At 39.6% G+C, this 19,344-nt stretch overlaps 4 protein-coding genes across 9 annotated transcripts; 3 read left to right on the top strand and 1 right to left on the bottom strand.

Annotated features, from left to right (window-relative positions):
* Positions 1 to 382: 382 nt before the first annotated feature.
* On the top strand, positions 383 to 3,515 carry LOC110997659 (GTP 3',8-cyclase, mitochondrial). Of its 4 annotated transcripts, none has more exons than XM_022265910.2 (7): positions 383 to 589; positions 1,013 to 1,130; positions 1,561 to 1,892; positions 1,964 to 2,048; positions 2,124 to 2,187; positions 2,260 to 2,630; positions 2,764 to 3,515. In XM_022265910.2, the coding sequence occupies exons 3-7, from the start codon at positions 1,572 to 1,574 to the stop codon at positions 3,348 to 3,350; spliced, it is 1,428 nt and encodes a 475-aa protein (XP_022121602.2). In that variant the 5' UTR covers positions 383 to 589; positions 1,013 to 1,130; positions 1,561 to 1,571; the 3' UTR covers positions 3,351 to 3,515. The 4 variants fall into 4 exon arrangements, with proteins under 4 accessions (XP_022121602.2, XP_022121601.2, XP_022121600.2 ...); XM_022265909.2 differs by having other exon boundaries at positions 383 to 693; XM_022265908.2 differs by having other exon boundaries at positions 384 to 912.
* Positions 3,516 to 3,660: 145 nt separating this feature from the next.
* Positions 3,661 to 4,656, bottom strand: LOC110997660 (prefoldin subunit 2). Its single transcript, XM_022265912.2, has 3 exons — positions 4,355 to 4,656; positions 4,144 to 4,285; positions 3,661 to 4,071 (listed from the first exon to the last, which is right to left on the bottom strand). Exons 1-3 carry the CDS (start codon positions 4,492 to 4,494, stop codon positions 3,916 to 3,918), a joined length of 438 nt encoding a protein of 145 aa, XP_022121604.1. The 5' UTR covers positions 4,495 to 4,656; the 3' UTR covers positions 3,661 to 3,915.
* A 2,666-nt stretch (positions 4,657 to 7,322) lies between these two features.
* LOC110997667 (exocyst complex component 1) lies at positions 7,323 to 13,234 on the top strand. Of its 2 annotated transcripts, none has more exons than XM_045634427.1 (6): positions 7,323 to 7,841; positions 9,602 to 9,902; positions 10,255 to 10,454; positions 10,535 to 11,056; positions 11,134 to 11,424; positions 11,498 to 13,234. In XM_045634427.1, exons 1-6 carry the CDS (start codon positions 7,671 to 7,673, stop codon positions 12,185 to 12,187), a joined length of 2,175 nt encoding a protein of 724 aa, XP_045490383.1. In that variant the 5' UTR covers positions 7,323 to 7,670; the 3' UTR covers positions 12,188 to 13,234. The 2 variants fall into 2 exon arrangements, with proteins under 2 accessions (XP_045490383.1, XP_045490382.1); XM_045634426.1 differs by having other exon boundaries at positions 10,532 to 11,056.
* Positions 13,235 to 16,091: 2,857 nt separating this feature from the next.
* On the top strand, positions 16,092 to 18,223 carry LOC110997684. 2 transcript variants are annotated; one of them, XM_022265945.2, is made up of 3 exons: positions 16,092 to 16,249; positions 16,374 to 16,415; positions 16,488 to 18,223. In XM_022265945.2, the coding sequence occupies exons 1-3, from the start codon at positions 16,214 to 16,216 to the stop codon at positions 17,070 to 17,072; spliced, it is 663 nt and encodes a 220-aa protein (XP_022121637.2). In that variant the 5' UTR covers positions 16,092 to 16,213; the 3' UTR covers positions 17,073 to 18,223. The 2 variants fall into 2 exon arrangements, with proteins under 2 accessions (XP_022121637.2, XP_022121638.2); XM_022265946.2 differs by having other exon boundaries at positions 16,094 to 16,260.
* Positions 18,224 to 19,344: the final 1,121 nt, after the last annotated feature.

Here is a 19,344-nt window from a genome sequence, read left to right as displayed (position 1 = left end):
CAGTATGCATTTATTTACTTTTTTAATTTTAAACTCAACCTAAGAAACAAACGATCATCTCGACGTCAGTTATTGTTTCCAAAATATGTATAATATTATAAATTATTTATATTCGTAATTCATGCACAGCGCGACTAAAAAACACATAAAATGGAGTTCTAGAAGTTATGATTATAGTTCACAGATCTAAATAGTTAATAAATTATGTATTAATTATCTATACTCCGGTTTATTGCTTTTAGGTTCCGCTCTATTTAGAATTACTTAAATTAGTTCTGTAATTTTTTAAATATTTTATTCTATAATAATAAACCAAAAAACCCAAACGCTTTAGATTTTAATTATAAGACGACTTTTTTTTATCATAATTAGCGTTTAAAAATTATTGCAAATGTTTGCCAATTTGCCATTAATCTGTACAGCGATTATATTTTTAACAACTATATAATGTCCACCTCACTGTTTAACTGTGAAAAAGAATACATTATACAATACAAGTAAATGTATATTTCTCAATGCGTAACAATAGGAACTGTACAATTTTATTAAGTTTTTTAGCCCACAGCTGTTACGAACCCACTTTTTATAGGTTATGTATACGATGCATACTATCTAATTGTAATTTGTAAACACATACTTACGAACCTGTGTCGTGTGTGGTGGTAAAATTTGTGTTTTATATATTATAACAGTGTTAGTAACAATTTTATGTTTAATTTTACATTAATATTAAATTCATCTAGGTTCTTTTATCGTTAAGGTCCTATTAAGGATAATCGCGACAAAAAAAATAACAAAATGATTTTATATAGACAATTATTCATGACCCGAGCGCCATTCTCACTTGTGATTAACAATACTGGTTTAAAAGGCCATTCATGTTATAGTGAGACCAGCAGACGGTACACCAATGTAAGTTTTAGTAGTACCTACTTCATAAGTAAATTTTCCTAAATAGGGCTTATGTATAGCAAATATATAGTATTTGTGACATTGTCATTTTCATCTCCAGAATGTAAATGGCCATGCAAAGAATCAATCTACAGTAGAAAATCCACCCCTGGTGGACTTACTTGGACGGAAACATGATTATCTGCGAATATCTCTTACAGAGCGGTGCAATCTTCGCTGTAAGTAATAAAAGCATCAACACTTTAGCCTTAAGAACTATATTCTAACTTAAGCATTGTATGAAACATACTTGTAATAATTAAGCATACTTTTTTTGAAGACAGATTGTAGAAACAAGAAATAAGTTTTTTGAGTCTCTCAGATAGAGGTCATTCAGTTTCATTATTGTGACTATTACTGTTATCTATACATTTGGTGATGTAATTTAGTATAATAATTTATAACTGAATGAAGATAATTTCATAATTATCAAACCCTTTACTTAATGTATTTTAATTTGCTACTATAAATTTTTTTAATCAGTTTCATTATGTTAGTTGTTTTGGAACACTGCATAACATATTTAATTCCTGTATGTTCCTCTCTCGTCAGGGTAAAAGAAATAAAAAGGACAATTTTGCAAAGCTCAGAAGATGAATTGTTTGACAGGTCAATACTGCATGCCGGCCGAGGGCGTGCCGCTGTGCGGACGAAACGAGCTGCTGTCGCGCGACGAGCTGTCCCGGTTAGTGCGGCTGTTCGCGACGCTGGGCGTGCGGAAGGTGCGGCTGACAGGAGGAGAACCGACGCTGCGGGCGGATCTGGCCGACGTGGTGCGCGAGTTGGCGGCCATCGACGGTATCGCCACGGTGGCCATGACCAGCAACGGCGTGGCTCTGGCGCGCCGACTACCAGCTCTCAGCCGCGCCGGCCTCAGCGCGCTCAACCTCTCTCTCGACACTCTGCGCGAGGACCGCTACGAGCGCATGGCGAGGCGCCCCGTGCGTATCAACGCTTATGCCTAATCTTCTCTCCCGCAATCTATTCCTAACGTCCCCTTCTAACGTTGCAGGGTCTGCGGAAGGTTCTGGCCTGCATCGATCTCGCCCTGCAGCTCGACTACCGCCCTCTAAAAATTAACACTGTCCTCATGAAAGGTGAAAAAAAAAATATTGTGGGCCACGTTTCATTTGTTTCGCTCGTTTCTCTCGTTAATCGGTTTGTGATCGCAGGTTTCAACGATGACGAGATTTGCGACTTCGCCGAATTCACCAAAGACAGGGACATAGAAGTCAGGTCAGTCGCCGCGACGTTCGTTCGTTCCGGTCCGGAGACTGTGTGATCATTAAAGAGCTTCGGGTCCCCCAGGTTCATCGAGTTCATGCCGTTCTCGGGCAACGCGTGGGACGACGCGAGGCTCGTGCCCGGCGACGAGGCGCTCGCCGCTCTCCGGCTTCGCTACGGCGAGCTGCTACCGTTGGCCGCGCCCTCCTGCGGCACGGCGTCCCTGTGGCGCGTTCCCGGCCACGTCGGCCGCCTCGGCTTCATCTCCTCCATGACGCGACCGTTCTGCGGCTCCTGCAACCGCCTGCGTCTCACGGCCGACGGCGGCCTCAAGGTGTGCCTGTTCGGCGCCGACGAGCTCTCGTTGCGCGACGCCCTGCGAGCCGGCGTCGCCGACGACGACCTGTCCGCGCTCGTGCGGGCCGCTCTCCGCCGCAAGAAGCCGCAGCACGCAGGTACCGCCCGCTCCTCTCGACTCCGACGTCCTCGCTTCGATCGAACCGGCGCCTGTGTTGTAGGGATGCGGGAGCTGGCGCGAGCGAAGAACCGGCCGATGATACTGATAGGCGGCTGACGCGGACGTTACAGCGGGAGCGACGGCGCGGCGCGCTCGGGCGGCGCCCGCCGGGCGGCGCGCCTACTGCACGCTCACCCACCTCGACGCGGAGGGCCGCGCGCGCATGGTCGACGTGGGCGCTAAGCCGGTGACGCGGCGGGGCGCGCGCGCCGAGTGCGAGCTGCTGATCAGCGAGAAGCTGGCGCGACTGTTGCGCGGCGCCGGCCTCGCCAAGGGCGACGCGACGACGGTGGCGCAGGTGGCGGGCGCGCTGGGCGCGAAGCGCACGGCCGACCTCATCCCGTTGTGCCATCCGCTGCCGCTGGAGCTGGCGCGCGTGACGGTCGAGGTCCCGAGCGAGGCGGCGAGTTCGCGCGACGGCCGCGTGGCCGTGAAGTTGGCGTGCGAAACGCGGGCGACGTCGCGCACCGGCGTAGAGATGGAGGCGCTGACGGGGTGCGCCGTGGCCGCGCTCGCGCTCTACGACATGTGCAAGTCGGTCGACCGGCACATGACCATCGGCGAGCTTCGCGTCGTGAGCAAGTTTGGCGGCGCCGGCGGCGACTGGTGTCTCGCCGAGGGCGCCGCTCCGCCGCAGCCGTCGTCCGAGAAGAACTAATATTATGCATGTTTATATAACACTTAGGATAAGTGAAAATACATACTTTAGGAGACACACTTAAACTATGTTTTTTATATAAATGGCATATTCAATTCCTTTAATGCAGCCAAGATGATCACATTTAATAGGATGTATAAAGAATGAGCTGGTGCAATGAGGTAATCAGGTGCACATAGCACCCATTTGGTTTATTTTTTTAAATATTGTTACTTTGCTTTATGAAGCATATATGTATATAAGCTTACTTGACTTAGCTCCCTCGTTTACTGAGAAATAATCACAACTGACTTAAAATTAAAAACATGTAAATAAGCGAGGATCTTTATTACTAGTTAAAACAAAGTTAAATAAAATTATTTTTAAGGAAATTATGAATTTATAATGTTTTTATTGTAAAGCAAAGATATATTTTGATAATAGGTAATTTAAGTGATTTGTGATAGAAGTTAACTTTAGTTTCCATTTAATATAATAAATGTTTATCACATGTTATATGTTTAATCAATTAAAATACTTTTTTATTACAAACAAGCTCAAAAATAATTAAGGATTTAGAATAATTTTAACCACTTGCAACAAGAACATTGGATTTAGCATTTGGAGAGTCCTGTGAGGGTGCTTCTGTTGGCTGCTGAGCCCCACGCTGCACTCGGATATCATGTTTCTCTATATAATCATTGATCTCCTGTCCTTTATGGGCCAGTTGTTCATTAAGTGTCTAAAATACATAATTTATAAGGATTGAATACTTAAAAATCAATTATATAATTGACAATATTTAAACTTGTACCTGAATTGCACTAGGTAACCTTTCCAAGTTAGTCTCAAGCTCTGGTAGTATTTCGGCAACTGTGCGCTCAACTAATACTCCACCAATCATACGGAAACATTTGCGTTTTGGCTCCACCGCTTGTAAAGTTTCTATTACTATCCTAAAATAGTAACAACATATTAGTAACAGAAAAACAAACTTCTACTCTCCCTTGTAGTTTCATTCTTACTTGTGCTCATTTAGATCCATTTCTAATTCTGAAATTTTATTTGCTAATTGTCTTTGTTCATTTCGAAGAGTTTGAAAACCTGCGAATACCTCCTCATTGGACTTAGATTTTGTTCCCATTCCACTGCTTGATTTAGACATTTTAAACAAAACTACCTAATTTCTTTCTTTGTTTGGAAATAAGTAGCATATATAGTTTTGCTTTACGTTTTGCTTCTATAATTTACCGCAAACATTTAATAAAGGGGTTCAGACTCATTTGGGGTTATACCTAACCCACAGATTAGTCGCCAAAGCACAGACATAATATATAAATAGAGCTTATGATTCAGAAGTTATAGTCTGGCTAATGAAAGAAGACAACGAAAAAGCGCGGCAAATTCAAAAAAAAATTAGTAAGGTATCCCTATCCCTAGTTTGATATATTTTGTAGATTTATATTTTTTAAATTTACTTAATACTGGATTTTATTCTATTATTTTTTGCATTGATAGTAGCTGTATTTCTATGAAATTAAATACTATACGTATTTAGTCTTTTACTATTGATACTTAAAATGACTAGCATTGCATGGAAAACTAACTATATTTATTATAAAACACAACTTTATTCGGAAGAACCAAAATGAGAGTCCACAAATTCAATAGAGTTGGATTTATAAATCAATAGCTCGAATTTGATGGTAATGAATATGTAGGAATCTATTTGGAGTAATTCATGCTGCCAGAGTTGCATCTAAGTATTTTTTTTTAAATATATTTTGAACAATATATTGAAATTTGTAAATAATACGCCATTTAAAACTTTTCTATTGATTATTAGATGTGACAATCTGCTAAAAAAGTCGGTTTTTTAATTAATCGATTGTTTTAGTATGAAAAATCGATGATAGTAAATAATTGTTAAAGTGAAACTTTGGGGAATTTTGGTTTCAATAAATAAAACTCCCTAATTACTTCTAGAGAAAAGGTGAAGATGAAACTTAATGTATATGAATGTATATTATTTTACAAAACTAGGTACATTTGTATAGAAAACTTAGCCTATGCTTATAAGTAGTAATAATAATAAAAAAAAACATGTTGTGTTAAAACGTTCAGCCAATACGCGCAGGGTGTGTACGAAAGGTATCTTTCGCTACCTGACTCGTGTTTCAACAAAAGCGTGGCGCGGCAAAAATTTGACCCTTTTCTGCGCGCAGCGGCTGAAGCGTTCAGATGTATTCTTCTTCCTGAGATCACTTCGATATCCTTGCGATAACGCTGACATAACTGTTCTTTTCAAAACACACTTATATCATAACGAAAACGTATAAACTGTTCTTTTCAGAACAATTTATTCTTGTATCAGCGATATGTCGTTAACTAATTTACCTACAAAACTTTTCTTACATCGTCTCAAACTTTATGGTCTGTGTGGCGCATGTTGCGTGACGGTCGGCCGCGGAGTAGGGATAAAGTGAAAGGCGCTCGTCATAGCAGCCAAGGCCAATGTGGCAGCGCACATAGTTCGCAGCAGCTGACCGTGAAATGTATAGACTTTTGTTCATTTGTGCCAGTGCTCCACGCTATTTTAATATGTGTATATAATCTAAATTGATATATGTATAATTATTATATGTAAACGTAAAAATGTATCGAAATCATACCTGTTTACACCTTGCTGCGAAGAAGTGCGGCTATTGGATCAACGGCACCCGTGATTTTTTTTAATATTTATGTAAATTGCCGTCATGTAGGCGATATTTTATTTAAATAACAAGTGAACGAAATGCTTTCCCAGAAATCGATTCAAAATAATTTCACTAAAAATAGTAGCGGCCAAATTTTCATAGGAAACTTGGTAGATATACATTCTAATACTTATACCTAGTTTTCCAATTACGGAGCATAATGCGACTCAGTGGCGCACAATGCCGAATTATGCTGAAGCTTAATTGGAACGTGAATTAGTTTTCAAATGCATCAGCAGAGTGCGCTAAGTACAGTGTTGGATTTTTTAAAATTATTTCTAAATGAATTATACCTACACTTTTTAATTGAATCATCTTATCCAAATGATAGTGATGACGATGATTTATCGAATGCTCCGAGCATTTGAGCCACTATAATTATATTTATATTTTAGCAGTTTGAAATAAATTTGATTATTTCTAAAATCTACGACGAAACGAAAGCCTTACAAATTTTTCACCAATAAATAATATTACTAACGATAATTTCGATCAATGCCAACTTAAAGAAGAAAAACTAGTCAATTTTCTGTCACTGAGTTGGTATTGATTGTGAGTATCACGCGAGAGCATTACATTTAAGAGTGCTCAATTGTGCGAAGCGTTGCTGTAGTTGGAACATTCAACGTCGAACATTGTGCCGCATAATGCGCTCTGGTGCTGTAATTGGAAAACTACCATAAATATACATATAAAATTGTTTTTTTAGCAAATAACCGATGAGCGCAGTAATCCTGCAGCCGGATCTTAGACCATAGGATTTTCTTCAGTTTCAGTCAGATTATTGTATACTAGCTGACCTGGCAAACGTCGTCTTGCCAAACTACTACCTTTAACTCAGCGCCATCTGTTAGAATTGTATCAAATAATAAACAAATGTTAATGTTATCGTAATTTTAGTAAGGATGCCTATTTTTTTTGAAAATGAAATATAGCCTATGTCACTCAGGAATGATGTAGCTTTCCAACAGTGAAAGAATTTTTCAAATCTGCCAAGTAGTTTCGGAGCCTATTCAATTCATACAAACAAACAAAAAATCAAACCTTTCCTCTTTATAATATTAGTATAGATATTACGTAGATACTCTATCTAGAACCATAGACCATAGTCCGTCTGCGATAGATAATAATAATAACAAAAGTCAAACTTTGTCTGTCAAAGTCAAACTTCTGATCTCTGTAGTTGATGGCTGATGCTGTGAAGTGTGAGCTGTCTACAGTCTAGTGTCTTCAACTCTTCAAAACCAACAACAAGTCAACAACGCAACCGAAGTTTTTGTTAATATATTTATTGCAATAATTTCATTTATTAAATTGTAAAGTAACGAATAAAAGAACATTATTTTTTTTTGGTATCGACCTGTATGGCATTTTCACCATCCAATTTCTAGGATTCCAACACAATTTACAACAGTATATAAACAATAAATAATAATTAACTTTTAAGAGTTTTTACAATAATTTATTATTTCGCAACTGTGGTACTTTATGTTTATATTGTTGAAGTCTAAGTGTACCAAAATTTAATAAAATCTTATATATTGTGTTTCTATTAAGCTTGTGGTGTGGTGCAACGTATATAAATATGAAGTTGGAGGAATGTGCAACTGAGGTGTGTAGTACGGTGGTAACTGGCAGTGGTGGGCGCGCTCAGAGACTAGCGGTGGAGAGCAGCGGCACACTGGCGCTGTACGAGGGCTCTGTCCGGCTGCGATCTTGGCCACTACATATTGCGAGACTCCGCTCAGATCTACCGGTATGTTTGTTGACGTCGTTGAGACATAAGCGGGCAAACTGAATTTGTTTAATTAATAACTCTGAATTTGGTGTATAAAGAGGCACATTACACTAACACTACAATATTCCAATAAAGTTAGGTGTCAGGATTAATCCCTGTTTTTATTTTAACTTTATTTTATCTTAATTTAATTATTTTTTAGTGTATAAGCTTTACATAAGAAAGAAAAATTGTATGCGCCTATAATTGGGGAAGCACTTGGCTTGTGTTTCATGCATGTATGAGTGACTACTTTGTTGGTGCAATAAATAAATCTCCATTAAGCATTTCTCTGACTTCTTACAGTGGTACATAAATGGGGAATAAAATTTTACACCTAGAATGACCTAAGAATATTAAAATGTCTACTAATAAACCTAGTATAACGTTGGCATAACTGTTCATACTAGAGTTATTCCAGCCACCATCCTAGTATAAGTATGACATAATCTGAACGATGACTCAAGGATTTTTAATAAAAAGCTGTTTAAACAATGTTTTAAGAGGGAAGAAGTTCATGGTAGATTACATGGCAACTTGCTTGCACTCTTTATTTATTTACACCAGTACTAAATACAACCATTTGACAAGGCCTAACTTAGGCCTTAATTAGGCCCACATTAAAGTCCAATAGTGTAAAGAGATGTTTTAGTGTTTGGAATAATCTATTTAGGTATTTATTGTCAAGGGATTTAGAATATCTCTAGCAAACACCAAGATGTATATGTGTAGTAAGTAGCTTTGGCTGTCTTGCACAATATAGCCATTGAATTGAAAAAGGAATCTATCTCTGATGATGAGCCCTGCGTCCACCACCAACAGCATTCTCATCCTAAACACAGTGTTTCCCTCCATATTTATTACAAAAACTGTCTATTTCTTTAACATTAATATAATTTATGAAAAAAAACTTTTTTAATACAATGATCTAAGTATTTATATTTTAAAAAAATTTATTACATCATTCTATTTATTTTAAAGTGACTACTAAGGTCTTCACTAGAATGTCTGTCATTTATTTTAAATTTATCTTTACCTAGCTGTGTATTTTGGCAATTTTTTTAATAATATTATTCTATTTATTTTAAAACATTTTTATTATTTTATTTATTTTTTAGTGACTACTAAAGTCTTCACTTTAAATTTATGTTATAAGCTAAAAAGCTAAAAAGATAACTAATAGTTATCTTTTTGAAGGTAGTCATTTTCCAGAGCTCGGAGACTATGCATATCTGCATATAAGGCTTCACCGAAACTAAAAATATTTACTTGCTTTCTGTAACAAATAAAACAATATTAACGCTCTGGGTAACAATTTAGAATCCATGCATAACTAAAAAACAATTATAGGTTTTGATTAAAAAAAGTAGTTTTTTTTTAGATACAGGATAACAGGTACTTGTTAAAATGTGGTTTACTTCTCTGTTATTTCGCTCCAACCCCTTCATTTTTTTTCATTGGTGTTCGTACTTATCCACCATTAACCACCCGCGTACAACAATAGAATATAAGCGAAATAATGAATGTAAGTAAATGTAATGTATGAGATGTAACAGTTGTAGAGAGCTCTTACGTCTGGCTATACTCTCGGAGCGAAATCCGACGATTTAAGAAATCGCTACGCTTATAAGAGTACGAAAGCAAAATGTACAAGCCTTGGCTACGTAAACGAAACGTCCACGTATTACAATTTCCATACTTTAAAAACCTCACTGTAGCTTCAATTTTATATTCTACAGAACTGTGAAATAAGTATAGAAATGGGTGGAGAGACCGTGAAATGGGCATGTCCCGATGAAACATCACGCGCTCACCTAAACCGCGCAGCGGTCGCTGCCACTTCATCTACTGCCAACAATTCTCTTTCGGAAACTGAGCTAGCTTCTTTGCTAGAAGATGCCGAAATCGAAGAAGGCGACGCCGAAAGACGTGTCAAGAGGTTGGCTGAGAAATTAGCTCGACTGGATGCTCTGAACGTAGGAGGCATGTTGGCTGCTGCCACGGAAGGAGGCGGTGCTAAACTTGCCGCCAGGCTTGAGGGTATGTGCCTTTTGCTTTTAAACAATGAGGTCGATCGTTGTCACATGACCCTTTCTAGACACGTGTAACATCCTGGAGTCAGCAGGAGAGCATTTTATATGGGTATGGAAATAATATTAGGCTATTTCCAATCCAAATGTCTCTGATAAAATTCAGACAAGTTATACCTAATAATATTTCAGTCTGCTGCCTAGTATGGATGAGGCACCGATTCTGCGTCGCATGGTACGGCATCTTGTAGGAGGATGGCTTAAATAACGCATTGAATTTGAATAGCTTACAATGTCGATGAATTTCCGTAAGGGCATTTAAAAAAGTCAGAAATTGACATATGAAACGTGACGACTCGCAGAGGGCAGTGCGCTGGGCGCGTCGCTTTCGGCGCGAGCGGGCAGGCTGGAGGCGCTGGCGCGGGCCGGCGGTGGAGCGCTGCCGGCGCGATGGGCGGGCGGCAGAGCGGACGACGGTGCCCGCGCGCTTCGCGCCGAGCTCGCCCACGTCGTGGCTTGGCTGGACGCCCCCCCTCTCGCCGACCTCGACCGGTTGCCCGAGGTGAGCGCCGGCCTTCTCACCGGAGTCGCCATCGAGTCGGAACCTAACGGCGGGGCTCAAGTAAAAAATTTTGCAAGCAGATACCGCTGGCGACCGCGGAGGGAAGGGCGCGGGCGTCGGCGGCGGCGGAGGCGCTAATCGACGCGCTCGAGGCCGAGCGGACCGCGCCCGCCGCCCGCCTCCGGCTCGCCGCCGTAAGAGAACGGCTGCGCCGCCTTCGGCGTGCGCGCGAGCAGCTAGCCACCGCCGTGGCCCGCCACCTCAACAACGCGCTCATCCACCTCGCCAACGAGGCGCAGACGGCGTCGGGAGGAACGTCGCGTCGCCACCACGTGGAGCTGGCGCCGTACGCCCCGCTCGCGCGGCGTCTGCGCGAGATGGACGAACGCGCGCACGAGGCTCTGCTGCGTGTTTACGTGACGACGTGGAGCAAGCTGTACGAGCGCGAGACGGCGAACATCTGCGCCGTCGCCCGGGAGCGCCTCGACCGGCCCGACCGCGTCGACGCTCCTCTCGCCGACGCACTCACCGCGGTGGAGACGGTGTGCGACGCCGAACAAGATTTCTGCACGCACTTCTTCGCTCTCGACGTCGATCGGAAGGTAACGGAAACGACGGTCGATCGCGACGAGACGCGTCTGCGATGACGTTTCGGCCCTTCACTCGTAAACTCGCGCAGGATGGCTGCGAGGGCGAAAGGGGCGAGGCCGCGGTGAGGCGCACCATGAACGAGCTGTTTCCGGCGCTCGAGCAGCAGCTGCTGGGGCTGCTGGCGCACGTGGAGCGGGATCCGTTCGGGGCCATGCGAGCTCTCGCGTGGTTGGGTCGGCGCGTTCTCGGTGACGGCGGAGAGGCGGCCGAGGGGCGCTGGTCGCGGCAGGTGCTGGCGGCGGTGGCCGTGGCCGCCAAACGCGCCGCCGACCGCGCCCTCGCCGAGCGTCTGGCCGCGATGCCCGACGCCGTCAAACAGGTCGGGCGGGTCCGCCGACGGGCTCTTCTTCTCTCCGTGGACTCTTCTCATTTGCGCATTTATCGTTCGTCAGGCGGCCAAGAAGCCCAAGTGCGGCATCTTCGGCTTCATCTCGGAGCTGGAGGAGGTGAGCGGCGAGTGCGAGCGGATCTTCGCGGGCGGCAGACGCGCCGAGCTGGACCGCTGGTACTGCGCGCTCGTGAGCGGCGCGATGGCAGCCGTGGAGGCCGCCGAGCACCCGCGCACACCGCGCGATGTCGTGCAGCTTGAGAACTTTCATCGGCTGCACGCGGCCCTGAGCGCGCTGCGAGTGCCCGCGCTCGAGCCTCTGCGGCGCGAGGCCAAGCGACGCTACGCCGACGCGCTGCGGCGCTACGTGACGCTGTCGTTCGGGCGGCCGCTCGACAAGATCGCCGCCTTCTTCGAGGGCGTCGCCGAGGCGGTCGCGGCGGGCGCCCGCGAGGACGAGGTCTGCTTCCGCGCCGCCTTCGGCAAGCACGAGCTGCGGCGTCTGTTGGCGCTGTACCCGCCGCACGAGGTGCGTCGTTCGCTGCACCGCCTGTATCGCAGCGTGGAGAAGCACCTGAGCGAGGAGGCGGGGCTACTGCAGGTGGTGTGGCGCGCCATGCAGGAGGAGTTCCTGGCGCAGCACGTGGCGCTGCAGACGCGCATCGCGGCCTGCTACCCCGGCGCCGGCCTGGCGCTGCCCCTCGACACGGCCGACATCCTGAGCGCCTTCTCGGACATCGCGCGCGACCACTGACTCTCTGCGACTCTCTGGACGAGGGAACCCACGACGACGACGACGACTTTTATTGAGAAACATTGACCATTCATGTCTACCAAAATAATATTCTGTTTACATAGGCAGAATATTGAGAATTTATATAATTAAATTTTAAACTTTTCTCCCTAATCTCGTCAACCCTGAGTTTCCCGTAGGAGGAATTCTCCATTTTGATGTAGAATTTAAATCCATCTCTGTATGTCGAACTCTAAAGGAAGAAGTGAAGTATAGTATTATTACAGTAATTGTAGTGCAATATTGATAATTCTTTAGCTAGTTTTTCGTTTTTAATTTAGGACAAGATTGTGTTCCAACAGCAATTCAATCGAATCTAATGGAAGTAACCAGCGATATGTGCGGAATGTGGTATTTTTTTTTAATCTAACTTTCTTACCTGACCCGGTTTAACAACATTGGCAGTGGAGCCATTCTACCGGTCTAATGTTTGGAGTCTCTTCTCGATCAGATAATTTATACCTTAACTAATTTGTCGTGAAAAGGCGAATGTATTTACTTATAATTTTCTTTAACGAAGTTGTTTCTTTAGGTCCGTTAGGTAGTCCAGGAATTATATACTTACCACTACTCATGCAGTAACGTGAAAGGACTTTTCGAGTTGACGATGGTCTAATTTTGTGTGATTTACAGTTTACATTTTTTAATAATTGATGTTGAAATTATTGTGACGTGTTCCGCAAATCCATTACCAAATCGACTAAATTGAGACCGGTAGCAAATTTGTCTTCAAGCCACAGTTATCTATGTGCTTAATATTTCATGTTCTCATTTTCCTTATTGCAATTCCAAAAATCTATTTATGGAGGATGTTATAACAATGAAAAATGTTACCCTCTATTATTTTTTAATTTTTAACCACATTAAACATTTAAATTGAAAAAGTTATATAAGCTTACCCAAACAATAGGCTGACTATGAAAAATGTGGAAAGACGGTTTATTTGATGTTGGAATTTGAGTGGAATTGAGTATTTTGTTAATAAAATGATATATCAATTAAATACTATTGTTTAATATCTAAGAATACATTTTGCATCAATGCAGTGCTTAGTCAAGTGACTTTGGTGGAGCATAGTTGAAGTACAGCAACCCGGAGCCCTTTGCCTGAAACAAACAAGATTTTTACATAGTTTTTATACATAAATTTGACTTCATTTGATTCAATTGTTATGTAGTTTGTAACTATACGTACAAGAGCAAATGAGAACACTGAAAAAGCAATTCCAAAGGCAAGGATGGAATTGTAGCGGCGCTGGTCAGCATCATACTTGGCCTGCCAAGATCCACGTGGCACTGGTAGCTCATCCATAGAGGGGGGTTTGAACTGAGACCCACCGTGGTAACGGCGCACTGCAACACAATTTATATATTTAAGATCTTCACAAATATTGTAAATTATATGTATAGCACCCATTCACAATTGTTAACCATTATATATATATAGCTATGAAGAATAATTAAGGTAAGTACTAACATAACAATAAACAAGTCAACATGACCTGTAAATCTTTAAAAAAATTTCAGTAATCTGAAATTAATTCTTGAAATTGATTGCTACGTTTTTGGTTTTGTACTTGAGCATCAAGTTAAAAAGGTACAAACACTGGAGGCAAATATAAGTCGGACCGTACCCTAAATTGAATGTCTGCATTCAGGCATTTAAAGGTTAGTTATGTAATAATTTTTTAATTAAATAAATCGCATATTATTATGAAACCATCATGTAAGAAATGTGTTCAAGTACCAAATGTAGAACACGGTATATGTTTTTATAGAAATCAAAAAATATATGAATAAAAAATTAAGTCGGTCTTAATTATTTACCTGTCGTTTGCATTAGACGAGACGCTAGAACTCTAGGCAAAGCCATGGTTATAACTTCTTATGAAATTTCAAGGATGAAAATTAAATTATTAATTTTATACAAAAAAAACCTAATGTGGATTACACTCCCGGAAATATACGTCACACCCGTAGCACTTAGCACAGTCTAACTTACAGTACACAGTATCCCTGTGACAGGGATGAGATCCAGTGTTGCCAACGACACATGGTCTGATATCGCCATTTTTCACAGCAAAACTAGCCTGTTCGTTAGTCTCGCTCAAACTCGAGAACGGCTGGCTAATTTTGATCTCGAAATATTTGTAGAAGTTCAGAGAAGGTTTAAACGATAAGAAACATAAATAATAAGTAGCACAAAATATATATATATATACAGTAGGGATTTACATACTATTCAAAGTATAATGTTGAAGCTTGTGCTTGTTTGTAATTATTTATAAGATTTCCTTTTTATTTTCAGTCCTCTCAAGATAATATCACTCCCCAGACTAAAAGGACTTCACGAAAGCGAAATATAGAGAGAGAACCTGAAGTTGATGAAGCTTTGCAATTACTGAGGGAGATTACGTCTAATGCAAGGCCACGCGATGATGCTGCTATATTTGCAGACTATATAAGTAGCAAGTTGAGGAAGATGGATCAATACACGATGTGTATAGTACAACATCAAATCCAGAATATTGTCTATGAAGCAGAAATGAGAATGGGTTCGATGAATTTTGATACCAATAATACTACTCAGCCTCTTCGTTATCAAAATGTTCGTCTAGGGGGTCTAGTCAAGACAGCGTAACAGTAGTGTATGTAGAAAGTCGAAAACTAAATTTGAATGAAAATGACAGCTAGTGTCGACATACACTACTGTTAAGCCGTCTTGACTAGACCCCAGCATACTTCACAGGCCAACCTACTACGTCAGCAATGTCACCATCGCCTTCAACTTCGCGCTCTTACTCTGTTCAATCAGACTATGAAATGCAAAATAGCCTAGATCAACAAGTGACAGTCTGTTACAAGTCTTGGAAAATAATTTAACCGAAAATAGTGTAATAGAAAAAAGAAAATAAAAATTATTGGTAAATGTTCCTGATTCCTAAATAAAACAATTATTTGTATAATCATATTTTATTTCCTTCAAACATTATATTTGATATTGCCAAAGAAGCTGACCTTGTTCCGATAGAAATTAAAATTTTAGCTCATTTCTAATTACACTTGGTTCTACATTAAGAGCGATCTGGGGAATATTTTGTTGTTCTTCGTTCAAAACTCCACCAGTAATTCTTTCATTTCTCCTTATACAATTGTGTAGATGCACACAAGCCATCAAGACAATTTTTGCTTTCTATTTTGTAAATCAATGCGTGAATGCAAAGTCTGAATTTATTAGATAAAATGCCAAACGCGTCTTCTACAAACATGAGCCCGCCACTAATTCTATAATTAATAACCCTCTCAGGTGATCCATTCAGTATAAGTCAAATTGCCTTCACAGATTTTATTGATTCCCGTCCGACTGGTTTTTTAGTAAAGGGATCAATGAACTACCTATGAGATGGCAAAAGTGCATAGAAAACAATGGATCATACTTTGATTAATTAAATGTATTATATTTAAAAATATTCGACTTTTTGTTCCTACCACACAAAACGCCAATTTCGTATGTAAGGACCTATTATACTGTTACCAATTACCACGGATAATAAGGAGCATATAACATCTCACTTTTTAGTTTTTATCACAAATTATATGGACTAGTGCTTTTTTTTGCTATGCCAATTCTTGACTTGGAAAGTTTACGTTTGTAAGGCAGGAGTTCTCAGATGCCTTTTTTCCTACGGTTTGTACATTAGTCAGCGTCAAGTATGGGATTTTTATAAATCGAATTTATACTTCACAGAATTAAAATTATAATACTTGTCCAGATGACTTCTTAAATTGATGTAATCAGAAGCTTGAGACAATATCTATTTTCGGCAGGCGTGACCGACTAATGTCAAACGAATTCGTATGAAAATAGTCACGTGACAAAGCGTGAGCATTCCACGACTGTCGAAAAGTGACTTTGTCTCAAACCCTTGCCAATTGCCATTTCTTTAGGGATTGTTTTTAATAATAAAAAATACTTGTCTAAATAAACATGGATAATAGGACCACTGCAGGGTTAACTACAAATGTAAGTTTTGAGTGAGTATTTGAGAGTAATAAGAATAAATGTATGTAATTATTTTTGCAACAATAAACTTCATATCATCCTCATTGCTAATTGAAGAATGGTGTTGAATTTTTATTTGTTTCAGGAACAAACGGAAATGGAAAGACTTTCAGTCTTAGAAGATAGGGTAAAGCACAAATTTAAATAGTAACATTATTAATAATTACATAAATCTATTAATTATTTATTTCTGTTTTAGGTTTGTCCTTTATGTGCATCTAAAATAAATTTCTTTTTTATTAATTATTTTGAAAAAATTTTGATGTGTGAGAACACCGAGTGTGAGTTTCCATTTGGTTATGAAGACTTACAGTTTGCCAAAGTAGATAATCCTGACAATGAAACTGGGTCTGTAAAAACTAAACAAAGTTTTTCATCACCTTCATCTATTTCTGGCATCACAGTATCTGATGTAGATCAGCTCTACCAAGCTTGTGAGTCTGAGAATAATATGCCTGATCAGGTATCTTTAAATCGGCCAACTAGACCCCGTCAAAGCTATATACTGAAAAATGTTGCCCCTCTCAATAGCCTTCACTCGGAAATTATGAAAATGAATAGTCAGATGAAGATCAGCGATCTAACTGATAAGAAACTGATTAAAAATCTTTACAAGCTACAGAATTTTACTGGAGCACAGTTATTAAAACCACAAGAGTTGACTACCTTAAAACGGAGTGAATGCCAAATGCAACCGGAAGTTAAAATAGATATAAATCGGATGGAAAATGACATCTCTGTTATAAAAATTGAGTTGTTGAGTACAGAGGTTAGTGATGATTAGTCTTGGTGATATACTGGTAGAAGGTGCACTGGGAATGTACAACATGTCAATGAACCTGGAACTTTTGATTTGTACAATTGTGTATTAATTTAAAATTCAGAATATTCTATTTCAATTCTTTTAAGTTCTATCATATTTTTCCCAGTAAAAAATATTAATTATTTACTATGTTAGAAAAGTAATTTGTTTAAATGGATGGAATAAATAATATTAAAATTGTCCAATTGTATAAAAAATTAGATCCATCAATCAGTTCTTAAAAAACAGCAGCACAATACCGACATACATCAGTTTTTTTTTACAGTTCCACAATTTAGATTGAACTCACACAAGCATTTGATTGAATCATTTGTATTTTTCGAGACTTGTTTGTTCATTTTTCTACAGCTTAGAATGAATTTAACAATATAACATGATATATAGTAATTTTATGATAAATATTTAATGTGAATAATTAGACCTAAACATAAGTATTGATTCAGAATTTGAGGCATCAGAAATGTCACATTATTAATATATCTATCTCAACTTTTCCAAGTCATGATCTTGATTTGAATAGTTCAGAAGACATTCGACGATTTGAAGAAATAAAGAGAAATTTTGAGCACCAAGATATCGTGCCACGATGTTCATCATTCTTTTATAATATATGTTTTAATCGCAATCCTGGTCGTGTTGGCAATAATTGCCTATTGGAGACGCAAAGCCGGTGGTGGAGGCTGTGCCAGGAGTATCGATATCTGCCCTCTCCACAGTCCACACCCCGTGAAAGGGAGTGTTTGAGCGAGTGTGAAGTTACGGAAAAAATGCATTTTAATCATAATAATACAGTGTTTTGAAAAGTAATTTCAATTCAAAAAGTCAATCCATTGTAATTGATAATAAACAAGATCGAGCTTCCTCGCCGATGTTTCGTGTTTTCCTTTCCGGAATTAAATATAATTAAATCTTAGCAGCTAATAAGATAACTGTCATTCATTTTTTCCCCCGCAACCATTGATATACAAAAAACCCAAGATGCACTCAACGTCTAAAAAACGTCCTCAAAAAATGAGCGCAACATTCTAAATTGTGCGCTCATTTCAAATAGTCTCGCGTCGCTCGCGTCAGGGAGCAGACGTTAAAAATGTCAAAGTGTTCTGTGAGAAATTGTAAAAATATTACGTAAAGAAGGCTAATAAAGGATGGGATATCGTATTTTCGGTAAGTAAAAAAACTTTATTGATTTGTTTTTGTTGTTTTTATAACTGATGAAACAAGCAATGTGTGATTTTTATTTATTTTTTCTAAAAACTTTATGCAACGCACAAACTTTTATACGGTCAACTTCAATGGTTGCTTGTTCAGTGTTAGAACAACGCATAACAGTCTCCTTTTTATTTTAGTCGCATTATAAAAATAACCCTGTTCTAATAAGTGGAGTCGATTATATTTATTTGTGTTTTTTTTATAAATAAATTTATGTACTATTGAACTTTTTTATGTATAGTTTTTCACAAATATATTTACGCTATATAAAGTGTAGGTCAGGAGGTAGCCAATTTAACATTTTTTTTAATGTTTGTAAATATTTTGATATTGCTTATAGATTGAAATACCGGATGATGGCGGTGATACTGAAGTGTGTCCTACGAGTTCAATGTTTAATTTAGAAATTCAAATCTCCTATCACTTCTCTAAGCACGGGGCAGTTTTGAATACACCTCGAAAAGTTCGTATAAAAAGCGAACTTCACAAATGCCGCAAAAGGTTAATTAGCAAGGAAAAAGTCATTAAAAACTTAAGGAAAAAGAATTCGAGACTTGTTAAAAATACTATTTCACTAAAGAATGCGTTAAATGTTTTAACGAAAAGGTTTAAATCGTTTTGAACCAAATATTTGAATAAACAATTTTAACAGTTATTATTTGTTTTTTTTTTTGGTATACCCATAGCCTACCCAAAAACATATTTATGCACAAATATATATATTTATGTGTTTAAAACACAATTTATCAAACTCTTAAAATACTAAATAGTAATGTATAATGAAAAAAAAGTCATGTTCGACTCCACTCAATACCTTGTCCTACCGACCACGGTCGGTTGTCAAATTTTATTGCTTTAAGTACACTGCGTTGTAATAACAACTTTAAACAATTCGCGTAAGGTTCATTTTGCAATAATATATGCTTGTCACTTATAGAAAGAGACGGAAATAGTGTTTCGGGACACTTTCGACCGTTACTTTTATTCGAGACTGTGCATCTTGGGTTTTTTGTATATCAATGCC

This window comes from Pieris rapae, chromosome 3 (assembly GCF_905147795.1).
Source record: "Pieris rapae chromosome 3, ilPieRapa1.1, whole genome shotgun sequence".
NCBI lineage: Eukaryota > Metazoa > Arthropoda > Insecta > Lepidoptera > Pieridae > Pieris > Pieris rapae.
This window is presented reverse-complemented; position numbering and strand designations above follow the sequence as displayed.

Excerpts from the sequence above, each read along its gene's own strand:
- LOC110997659 (XM_022265908.2), top strand. The coding sequence starts at position 799 with ATGATTTTATATAGACAATTATTCATGACCCGAGCGCCATTCTCACTT. Across the intron at positions 2,188-2,259 it reads GACAGGGACATAGAAGTCAG|GTTCATCGAGTTCATGCCGT; the intron begins GTCAGTCGCCGC and ends CGGGTCCCCCAG. Across the intron at positions 2,631-2,763 it reads CAAGAAGCCGCAGCACGCAG|CGGGAGCGACGGCGCGGCGC; the intron begins GTACCGCCCGCT and ends CGGACGTTACAG.
- LOC110997660 (XM_022265912.2), bottom strand. The coding sequence starts at position 4,494 with ATGTCTAAATCAAGCAGTGGAATGGGAACAAAATCTAAGTCCAATGAG. Across the intron at positions 4,286-4,354 it reads ATGGATCTAAATGAGCACAA|GATAGTAATAGAAACTTTAC; the intron begins GTAAGAATGAAA and ends TTACTATTTTAG. Across the intron at positions 4,072-4,143 it reads GGTTACCTAGTGCAATTCAG|ACACTTAATGAACAACTGGC; the intron begins GTACAAGTTTAA and ends TATGTATTTTAG.
- LOC110997667 (XM_045634426.1), top strand. The coding sequence starts at position 7,671 with ATGAAGTTGGAGGAATGTGCAACTGAGGTGTGTAGTACGGTGGTAACT. Across the intron at positions 7,842-9,601 it reads GACTCCGCTCAGATCTACCG|AACTGTGAAATAAGTATAGA; the intron begins GTATGTTTGTTG and ends TATATTCTACAG. Across the intron at positions 10,455-10,531 it reads ACCTCGACCGGTTGCCCGAG|CAGATACCGCTGGCGACCGC; the intron begins GTGAGCGCCGGC and ends AAATTTTGCAAG.
- LOC110997684 (XM_022265945.2), top strand. The coding sequence starts at position 16,214 with ATGGATAATAGGACCACTGCAGGGTTAACTACAAAT. Across the intron at positions 16,250-16,373 it reads CTGCAGGGTTAACTACAAAT|GAACAAACGGAAATGGAAAG; the intron begins GTAAGTTTTGAG and ends TATTTGTTTCAG. Across the intron at positions 16,416-16,487 it reads TTTCAGTCTTAGAAGATAGG|GTTTGTCCTTTATGTGCATC; the intron begins GTAAAGCACAAA and ends TTTCTGTTTTAG.